The sequence below is a fragment of the Hippopotamus amphibius genome, chromosome 9 (genome assembly GCF_030028045.1).
Source record: "Hippopotamus amphibius kiboko isolate mHipAmp2 chromosome 9, mHipAmp2.hap2, whole genome shotgun sequence".
Lineage (NCBI taxonomy): Eukaryota > Metazoa > Chordata > Mammalia > Artiodactyla > Hippopotamidae > Hippopotamus > Hippopotamus amphibius.
The window spans coordinates 55,268,367-55,279,821 of record NC_080194.1 but is presented as its reverse complement, the minus strand read 5'-3'; the positions used below and the strand labels follow the sequence as shown (position 1 = coordinate 55,279,821).

Sequence of the window (11,455 nt, the reverse complement as noted above, 5' to 3'; positions counted from 1 at the left end):
AGTGACAGGGCAAGAATAAGGATGCAGATGCAGAGAATGTACTGGAGGACACGGGTTTGGCGGGGCAGAGGGTAAAGGGGAAGCTGCGACGAAGTGAGAAAGTAGCATATACATAGATACACTACCAACTGTAAAATAGATAACCAGTAGGAAGTTGCTGTATAACAAAGAGAGATCAACTCGATGATGGGTGATGACTTAGAGGGCCAGGACAAGGAGGGAGGGAGGGCGGGCATTGCGGAAGGGAGGGTATATGGGGATATACGTATAAATACAGCTGATTCACTTTGGTGTACCTCAAAAGCTGGTACAAAAGTGTAAAGCAATTATATTCCAATAAAGAGCTTAAAAAAATGACTCTTTTTAGTGATATACTTGTTAATGGAATACAGTTATCCCCTGAATTTTTAAAGTTCACTTTATGACTCTTCACCTTCATGTAAGACCTATGTTAGTACCTGTTTTCAGTAACTTAAAGAAAGCCAAAGAGGATTTTTGCTTTTACAAAAAAATGCAATTGCTTCTTTGCTTTATACTATTTTGGCTTATGGAAGGTTTCACAGGGCACTCTAGTTTTGAATAGTGGGGGAAAACTCTATTTCATTACAAATGTACCATACTTTAAAACTTTTAAATGAGAATTTCATAAAATAGAATTTATCTGAGTTCATAAAGGGACAAAACAGGTAGCATTACTACAAACAGTGAGCACATCTGTAAAGCTCATATGTGAAAGAAGCATGGTAGAGATATTCTCCAAATCTGACAACTTCTTAAAAGGTCATGTGACATGAGTAATCATGAGTGATTATGCTAAAAGAAACTTTCATAAGCCATCAATAATAAAACCAAATTTTAGTCAACCGGACTAGAGGAAAGACTGATCTTTTCATTCTTTCTATGGAAAATATGACCAAAATCATTATTCTATGAAGAATTAAAGAATATGCAGCCAAGAATGTAGGAAAAAACATATTCTACAGGTGCATCAGTTAATTAATAAAAACATTATCTTGTTTTTTCCTATTTTGTAATGTATGTAGTTTGTCAGTTTTTTTTTAATAGCTGAAATTTGTGGTGATTTCATTTCTCATTCTAAATATATGGTAACTGTTAACCTTATTTTGTATTTTTTATTAAGGAGGCTACTCAAATTCTATAAGCTTCTGGTTCCCCAAATCTGTTATGCCTCTGTAGATGCAAATTATCTTAATGTTTTACAGATGAACTTTATGGAGGTATAATTTATATATAATAAAATGCATACATTTTATGTGTAGAGTTTGATGCTGTTTGAAAAATGTAAATAGCCATTTAGCCACCACCACAATCAAGACATAGAATATTTTATTCACCTCAAAATGTGCCCTTGTGTCCCTTCTCAGTCAACACTACTCTTTACACCCAGCTCTAGGCAACAACTGATCTGATTTCTATCACCATAGATTAGACTGTCTTTCCTAAAGTTTCTTCGAAATTGAATCACACAGTATGTATTCTTTTGTGTCTGGCTTCTTTTGCTCAGCTTAACATTTTTGATATTCATCCACGATACTACAAGAATCAATAGTTAATTCCTTCTTACTGCTGAGTAGTATTTCTTAACAGACATTTGGGTTATGCCCAGTTTTTGTCTATTATAGATAAAGTGCTATTCATCTTTATGTGGACGTATGTTTTTATTTTATTTGAGTAAATAACTAGAAGTGGAATTTCTGGGTCATATGGTCAGTATTATATACATATAGAATTTTACCTTTTAATTATTTTGTGGTGCTCATTAAAATCTAGCTCAAATTTTCATTTCTTCATGCAATAAATATTTACTGAATGCACTGTGCAAGACACCAGGGAGTCACATGTGAATATAACAGAAACCCTATTTAAAATACACAGAAAAAAAATGCAAAAATTTCAAAGGAGGAATTTCTCGTGATTGGTGGTCAGGAAAGACATAAGCTGAATCTTAAAGGAGATATGGGAGTCCATCAAGCAGGTATTGGCCGAGGACACAGTAGTCAGAAGAATTTCCATGTGCAAAGGCATAGTGTTATGGATATACCATATAGCACAGTGTATCTGGGAAACTGCCAGTGGTGTGGTTTTACAGGGAAAGGGAAAAGTTAGATGAAGATATTAGATGAAGACAGAGAAGGAAGCTGGGCAGATCAAGGAAAACACTTTATGCAATGGAATTTTTTTTTTTTTCTTTGTGAGGTCTCATCTCACCCCTGGCGCATCTAACCACTTCTTTCCTATAATTGCATCACATTCGGAGCATGGTTCTCTTTAACATACCGTATGATCTTTGTATCTGTCTCCCCCACTAGGTTCCTAGATGGTGTCTTTGCTATCTCCAGTGTGTGACACAATGCTTGACACCTGTTAGGGCCTTAGAAAATTAGAGTTAATGCCGGAATGAACCAGCAAATGAGAATGCATTGAATGACCAGCATTCTCTGCCACTGAACACGTTCAGAAAAATTTCTTCTTTACCAAAGACCTATGAAGCATCTTTTGAGAAGACACATTAGAAATACATATTTATTTCTCCACTGAAGCCAGGTCATGCATATAATCTTCTTATGAAATTGATTTATTAATTTCAATTGTCTTTATGATCAATACTGATTTCATGGTCTCACTGGCTTTGAAGTGGTTTGCATGGATGGCTGAGATAGTTGTAATGAATGAATCAACTATGCTGCAGTTTCCTTAATTTTGTGGTAAAATTGGCCTTAAACTTGTAGCACTGATAAAAAGAAACTGTGCTTAAAAGAACCCAGAAATCTTTATAAACTGTGAGCTATCCATTTTTTTGGCTATAACTTGATGCTGTATTTTCTAATGAGTGTTTCCATTTGTTCCAGAACTCATAAAAATTCTATTATCTTTATGATCTTGATTTAGGCAGTGTCTAACCTTATTTACCCAAAGTGTAAGTTTTGGCAATTTGTTTTAATAATAAATAGTATTTATTTCATTACTCATTCACTTGGTAATGACAAAATAAATACAGAGTGGGAGAAAAAGGCAGTCTGAAATATAAGGAAAACAGTTTAGAAAAACAGAATGAGAGCAGAACCAATTAAGAAGGAGATTTGGGGTATTCTGAATTATTAATAAAAGATCAATCATATAATTAGTCACCTAAATTGAGGTACTTTTGAGAATTTTGAAAGGGGCATGGCAGATAATCATGTCATGACAATCGATGATATGTGAACTGTCCCAAAGTACTCTTTCTAAATCCTTTTGTTTCAGATTGTTATCACTTCTTATAACTGGCATATAAAGTGCTAATTCGTAGATCTAGGAGTATCTCTAGCTCTTTAATTTTTTTTCAAGTTCCCTACAAACACTTTTCTCAAATGGGATGCCCATTGTAGCACAACAAGGAAGAAATTATCTTTCAGATTGCCATGGATGTATTAAGAAAGCTATTGACCTCAGAGGATAGTTGACATGAAAGGCTAAGAGTCAGTGGGTCATTGAGTGTTTTTTCATCAAATTATACTCTCTTTTGATAATGAATGAAACACATCTCAATCTTTCTCAGGTGTGGATGCATTCATTCTTTAATTTTGCATACTCTAAACATTGACTGTGACCTACATATGCTCTGTGGGCTGCTAGGAATACAATGGTGAACCAGATACAGTCAGTGATCTTAAGAGACTAAGACTGAAGATGGATAGTGAGGTGGATATTAGTGAGAATAACTTTTGGGGGTGTGATTCTGAAGTTACTTCTTGGGAGAAGTTCAAACAATAATTTAACATTGTTCGCATAGCTGAATTAAATGTGGAGGATTCCAAAGGATGATTAGGAAAAACAATGGCTATTTAGATGCGTATGTTCTCTTATGCTTGCTGTTTGACTTAATTAAGAATTCTTATCTTTCCTATTTTCCTAATTTCCAAGTACAAATTGGATTGTTTTGGAAAAATTCTTTGATATTCCTTAATGTTTTTCTGTAGTTTGGACTCAGTTTGTAATCTTGATCTTACTTTTGAAGTATTTAAAAAAGTAAGTCTTAGAATCTCTTTTTAAAAAGCAATTTGAGTTTTATTGATCTGTAGTGCTTGAGATTAGAATGCACAGATAGGCACTTAAATGCATTTTGGTAATAAATGTTTCAAAATTAGATGGCTTGAGAGTTATTAAAGACAAAATTGAGTTCTAGGATAAACCTGTTGTGAGATTAAAAAGGCAATTGTAATATTTTGGCTTTGAACATATGGAGGTGAGAATGTACTTTTTTGTATTGTTCCTTTACCTTGCTCACTTTTTTTGCAAAAATAAAAGCATATTGAGGTTTTATTCCTTTGACATACACTTATGGAAAATGATTCCTCCCTTTAGCTTGTAATCAATGAGAGAAGAGAGACATGTAAAGAAATAACTGGTATATAGCATTTTACCAGCCAGTATAATGGTTAAATGGTGGTGGTGGTGGTGGTGGGGGGGACTCTAGTGTCCTTAAGTCCCAGTTAGGGTATTAGTCTGTCAAGCCATGTAACTTTGATAATTTGTTTAACTTCTCACTTCGTTTATCTCTGAACTGTGTGTTTTACTATTTACTATTTCATGGGGTGATTAGGAGAATTAAATGATCCATAAAAGTGTTCAGCCCAATACCTGGTACTCTGAAGTGCTCAGAGAATGCTAGGGATTACAATGTCATCACTGCACACCGATTTCACAGGAGGGAGTGGTCAACTGTACTGGAAAGGTGGCTTTAAGAAGTAGTTTATAAAAGGAGGAGACAATGTTTAATGTCCTGAATCTATTTGACAGTGATCGCCATTGCTTTTAGGACCGAATATTCATGAATTAGTTTGATGATGCCATTAAACATTCTTTTAGGAGATTCTGAAATATGAAACTATCCAGTAAACCATCTCTGATTTGCTTTTCTATATGTGATTACACCACTTTTCCTGCGGTAAAAGTGCATCTGTCTAGGTGCGCTCTATTCCTAAGGTACCAGCAATTCCTCATGAATGAGTAGCTAAGGACACAAACACTGACCTTCCTTGGAGGAAGACATACAAACAGGGAGAAAGAGGGGCAAGGAGATCAAGACATCTTATTAATGGTAAGGGAGAAAGTTTACAGAGTGTGCAGGACGTTGGCCTGTTTAATCTCAGATCCAATCCCTGCCATTTCCCTGCTTTGATCTGACCACTGAAAACTACATTTCTCAGGCTTCCTTGTACTGCTTTCCAGTTGAGCTTTCCATTGGGAAGCACTGGCAAAGATCAACATCAACATGTAAATGTTTTAGGAGTCTTACTTTATAACTATCACAGGTGATGGAACGGTACAATTTCTTGACAAGTATTATTTATACTATATAGATACTTTCAAAGCAATTACGGAAGCAGGATGATGCTGTTTGTAGTTTCCTAGTAGTTGGAATATTACTAAGGCTGCCTTCTCATAGCTGAATGCCTTGGACAAGTTATTTCACAGCACTCTTCTTTCTCTCTTTTATAAAATGAGAGGCAAGAGGATATCTTGTTTTTTTAAATTAATTAATTTTTTTTATTGGCTGTTGGGTCTTCATTGCTGCATGTGGGCTTTCTGTAGTTGCAGAGAGTGGGGCCTACTCTTCATTGCAGTGTGCATGCTCCTTATTGTGGGGGCTTCTCTTATTGCAGAGCATGGGCTCTAGGCACACTAGCTTCAGTAGTTGTGGCACTCGGGCTCAGTAGTTGTGGCACATGGGCTCTAGAGCGCAGGCTCAGTAGTTGTGGCGCAAGGGCTTAGTTGCTCCGTGGCATGTGGGAACTTCCTGGACCAGGGCTCGAACCTGTGTCCCTTGCATTGGCAGGCGAATTCCTAACCACTGTGCCACCAGGGAAGCCCTATCTTGTTGTTTTGTATTTCCCTTAGTGCTTAGCATGTTGCTTTAGAGAGTAGGGTCTCAGTATTCTTGTTAAAGTGAAGTCAGAGCCATTCATCTGTACATGTGCTGGCCTTTCACTTTCTTTTACCTGTTTCTTTCTTCACAAGACAGGAGAGAAAAAGTCACGTAGGAGTGAATATGAACTGGTTGTGTAGTAGGGAAGGAAAAACTCAATCTATTTACTTGTTATCTTATTTTTATTTCATCCAAATATGTCATTACTACTTTTCTTATATCTGCTGCAGTAGCCCAGTGGACAATTCATCCTTGGTGGTAACTTTATCTATTCCGGTTACTCTTCCAGGGTCTAGACCCCTAAATGCTGATTTGTAGTTTTGCCTCTCCCATCCCTGTCTCATGCTCTACTCACACCAGTTTCCTTTTTTAGTCTTTAAACACTCCATATGATTTCATTTTTCTTTGATTTTGCCTAGGCAGTTCCCTCATCTTCCCCAAATACCATCTCCTTTGTGATCTTTCTCAAATGTTCCATCACAAGAATTAGTTACTTTTTTGTTTGTATCGTAAAAAAATTTTTTTTATTGGAGTATAGTTGCTTTACAATGCTGTGTTAGCTTCTACTGCACAGCAAAGTGAATCAGCCATACGTACACATATACCCCACTTCCTTCCTTCCCACTTAGGTCACTGCAGAGAACTGAGTAGGGTTCCCTGTGTTCTACAGTAGGCTGTCATTAGTTATCTATTTTATATATAATATCAATAGTGTATATTTATATCAATCCCTATCTCCCAATTCATCTCACCCTCCTTCCCCTTTGGTATCCATACATTTGTTCTCTATATCTATGTCTTTATTTCTGCTTTGCAAATAAGATCCTCTATACCATTTTTTTAGATTCCATGTATATGCACTACTGTATGATATTTTTCTCTTTCTGACTTCATTCTGTATGACAGTCTCTAAGTCCATCCAAGTCTCTACAAATGACCCAATTTCATTCCTTTTTATGGCTGAGTAATACTCCATTATATATATGCTCCACATCTTCTTTATCCATTCATCTGTCAATGGACGTTTAGGTTGCTTCCATGTACTGGCTATTGTAAATAGTGCTGCAATAAACATTGGGTGTATGTGTATTTTTGAATTATGGTGTTCTCTGGGTATATGTCCGGTAGTGGGATTGCTGGGTTATATGGTAGTTCTATTTTTATTTTTTTAATAAACCTCCTTGCTGTGCTCCATAGTGGTTATATCAACTTACATTCCCACCAACAGAGCAAGAGTGTTCCCCTTTCTCTACACCCTCCCCAGCATTTATTGTAGATTTTTTGATGATGGCCGTTCTGACTGTTATGAGGTGATACCTCACTGTAGTTTTGATTTGCAGTTCTCTAATAATTAGTGATGTTGAGCATTTTTTCATGTGCTTTTTAACCAACTGTATGTGTTCTTTGGAGAAATGCCTATTAGGTCTTTTGCCCATTTTTTGATTGGGTTGTTTGTTTTTTTGATATTGAGCTGCATGAGCTGTTTGTATATTTTGGAGATTAATCTTTTGTCAGTTGTTTGTCTGCAAATATTTTCCCCCATTCTGAAGGTTGTCTTTTCGTCTTGTTTATGGTTTTCTTTGCTGTGCAAAAACTTTTTTTTCATTGTCTCATTTGTTTATTCTTGTTTTTATTTTCATTACTCTAGGAGGTGGGTCAAAAAAGATCTTGCTGTGATTTACGTCAAAGAGTGTTCTTCCTAAGTTTTCCTCTAGCAGTTTTATAGTGTCTGGCCTTGCATTTAGGTCTTTAATCCATTTTGAGTTTATTTTTGTGTATGGTGTTAGGGAGTGTTCTAATTTCATTCTTTTACATGTAGCTGTCCAGTTTTCCCAGCACCACTTATTGAAGAGGCTGTCTTTTCTCCACTGTATATTCTTGCCTCCTTTGTCATAGATTAGGTGACCATATGTGTGTGGATTTATCTCTGGGCTTTCTGTCCTGTTCCATTGATCTACATTTCTATTTTTGTGCCAGTAACATACTTTGTTGATTATATAGCTTTGTAGTATAGTCTGAAGTCAGGGAGCCTGATTCCTCCAGCTCCATTTTTCTTTCTCAAGAATGTTTTGGCTCTTCAGGGTCTTTTGCGTTTCCATACAGATTAAAAATTTTTTTTGTTCTAGTTCTGTGAAAAATGCCATTGGCAATTTAATAGGGATTGCATTGAATATGTAGATTGTGTAGTATAGTCATTTTCACAATATTGATTTTTCCAATCTAAGAACATGCTATAATTCTCCATCTGTTTGTGTCATCTTTGATTTCTTTCATCCATATCTTGTAGTTTTCTGCATGCAGGTCTTTTGCCTTCTTAGCTAGGTTTATTCCTAGGTGTTTTATTCTTTTTGTTGCAATGGTGAATGGAATTGTTTCCTTAATTTCTCTTTCTGATCTTTCATTGTTAATATATAGAAATGTAAGAGATCTCTGTGTGTTAATTTTGTATCCTGTGACTTTATTAAATTCATTGATTAGTTCTAGTAGTTTTCTGTGGCATCTTTAGGATTTTCTATGTATAGTATCATGTCATCTGCAAACAGTAACAGTTTTATTTCTCTTCAACTTGGATTCTTTTTATTTCCTTTGCTTCTCTGATTGCCTTGGCTAAGACTTCCAAAACTATGTTAAATAATAGTGATGAGAGTGGGCACCCTTGTCTTATTCCTGATCTTAGAGGAAATGCTTTCCATTTTTCACCATTGAGAATAATGTTTGTTGTTGGCTTGTCATTTATGGCCTTTATTATGTTGAGGTAGGTTCCCTCTATGCCCACTTTCTGGAGAGATTTTATCATAAATCAGTGTTGAATTTTGTCGAAAACTTTTCTGCATCTATTGAGATTACCATGTGGTTTTTATCCTTCAATTTGTTAATATGATCTATCACATTGATTGATTTGCATATATTGAAGAATGCTGGCTTCCCTGGGGTAATATCCCACTTGATCATGGTGTACAATAATTTTAATGTGTTGTTGGATTTGGTTTGCTAGTATTTTGTTGAGGATTTTTGCATTTATGTTCATCAGTGATATTGGCCTGTAATTTTCTTTTTTTTATGATATTTTTGTCTGGTTTTGGCATCAGGGTGATGGTGGCCTCATAGAATGAGTTTGGAAGTGTTCCTCCCTCTGCAATTTTTGGAAGAGTTTGAGAAGGATAGGTGTTAGCTGTTCTCTAAATGTTTTATAGAATTCACCTGGGGAGCTATCTGGTTCTGGAGTTTTGTTTGTTGGCAGATTTTTAATCACAGTTTCAATTTCATTAATTGTGATTGGTCTGTTCATAATTTCTATTTCTTCCTGATCCAATCCTGGAAGGTTGTACCTTTCTAAGAATTTGTCCATTTCTTCTAGGTTGTCCATTTTATTGGCATATAGTTGCTTGTAGTAGTCTCTTCTGATCCTTTGTGAGGTGTCAGTTGTAATTTCTCCTTTTTCATTTCTATTTTATTGATTTGAGTCCTCTCCCTTTTTTTCTTATTGAGTCTGGCTAAAGTTTTCTCAGTTTTGTTTATCTTCTCAAAGAATCAGCTTTTAGTTTTATTGATTTTTGCTATTGTTTTCTTTATTTCTATTTCATTTATTTCTGCTCTGATCTTTATGATTTCTTTCCTTCTACTAACAAGGTTTTTTTTTTTCATAACTGAGATTTTATTGGTTGTTTTGAGGACCAGTACACAGATATTTCAATTTGTACACAATTCTTAACATACGTACCAAAAGTCTAAAAAATCATGTAGTTGTGATTCTTTTCTGAAGTTATTCCAGTGACTTTCCAGCTTAAAATTTGGATGCAAATTTTCCTTAAGAGGATATCAAGTACCAATATCTTCAAATATTGATATGCTGTTACATCTGAAGTCCCACTAATTCACAATTTAATATCATATACACTACACACTCCAATTGTCAATCGTTCACAGCACATTAACAAAGTTACTAGAAGAACTGGACTACCACAACGAAAGATGTTACCGGGTGCACAAAATTCTGACCAGGAGAGCCGAGATCAAGGAGTGAGTTATTTGCTTTAGGAAACAATTCTACCAAAAACAGAGGAGCAATTTAAAGTGTTCAAGACATTAAATGCACAACTGACTCCAAACTGCCATTTAGTATGCTTTGTATTATAGGATATAAAAGCTACCCCCCATCTATGGAATGTTAAGCTGACACCCAAGACAATCAAAGCCTCTCATATTCAATATCCCACTATCTTCTGGTTGTACCAAAAAATAAACAACCAGCAAATGATTTCACCTCTTAAAAAAAAGCATTTACACTTAAAAAATGGGATGAGGTGGGATTCCCTCCTTATTTTTAAAAATGTTTCTAGAGCTACTAAAAAGCTTGCATTTACAAAATAGTTGATAAAAATATTCCTCTGGATTGTACAAGAAGGGAGACAGGGACCACTGAGGACCAGGTGTGTGATATTAATCCGACTTGGCTTCTTTCTCTCCTGCCTTATCAGAGGCTGGGCTCTCCTCGTTTTTAGTTTCTCCGTTTTCTGCAGGTGAGTCTTCTTTAGTCTCTTGGTTAGCCACTTCGGCCTGTTTTCCCTTTGCTCCCCTTTTCCCTTTCGTTTGCACTTTTTTGTCTGAAGATTTATCCTTTCCCGCCGCCTTTTTTGGCTTCGTCTCCACTTTTGCGGGAGCCGGTTTAGCTGACAACCTCGCCGACCTCCTCTTGGGCTCCTCCTTCGCCGCCCCCTCGGCGGAGCTGACCTTCCTCTTGGGCATCGTGGCGGCAGGGCGGGCGCGTGCCAGGTGCCTGCGGACCGCGGCGCACCGAGAACCTTCGCGGAGCTGGGCTGTCTGGCCGCTGCCGCTCCTCCCGCTGCTAACAAGGTTTTTTATTTATTTATTTATTTTTGGTTCTTCTTTCTCTAGTTGCTTTAGGTGTAAGGTTACGTTGTTTATTTGAGATTTTTATTTTTTCTTGAGGTAGGATTGTATTGTTATAAACATTCCTCTTAGAACTGTTTTTGCTGCATCTCATAGGTTTTGGATCCTCATGTTCTCATTGTCATTTCTTTCTAGGTATTTTTTGATTTCCTCTTTGATTTCTTTAGTGATTTCTTGGTTATTTAGTAGCATATTATTTAGCCTCCAAGTGTTTCTTTCTTTTCTTTTTCTCTTTCCCTCTTTCCCTCTTTCTTTCTTTCTTTCTTTCTTTCTTTCTCTCTTTCTTTCTCTCTTTCTTTCTCTCTCTCTTTCTTTCTTTCTTTCTTTCTTTCTTTCTTTCTTTCTTTCTTTCTTTCTTTCTTTCTTTCTCTTTCTTTCTTTCTTTCTTTCTTTCTTTCTTTCTTTCTTTCTTTCTTTCTTTCTTTCTTTCTTTCTTTCTTTCTTTCTTTCTTTCTTTCTCTCTCTTTCTTTCTTTTACCATTTTTTCCCTGTAATCGATTGTATCATTTTAAGAACTCATCATACTGAATTGCAATGCGTGATGCTCTAGATTCGTAAGCATCTCGAGAGTATGGGTCATTTTTACTAAAATTTTATCTTCAATACCTGGCACTT

At 36.0% G+C, this 11,455-nt stretch overlaps 1 protein-coding gene across 1 annotated transcript; it reads right to left on the bottom strand.

The window, feature by feature from the left end:
• Window positions 1–10,281: 10,281 nt before the first annotated feature.
• On the bottom strand, window positions 10,282–10,675 carry LOC130861796 (non-histone chromosomal protein HMG-14-like). The gene has a single exon (XM_057750977.1). The coding sequence runs from the start codon at window positions 10,673–10,675 to the stop codon at window positions 10,370–10,372; it is 306 nt and encodes a 101-aa protein (XP_057606960.1). The 3' UTR covers window positions 10,282–10,369.
• Between the last annotated feature and the right edge of the window lie 780 nt (window positions 10,676–11,455).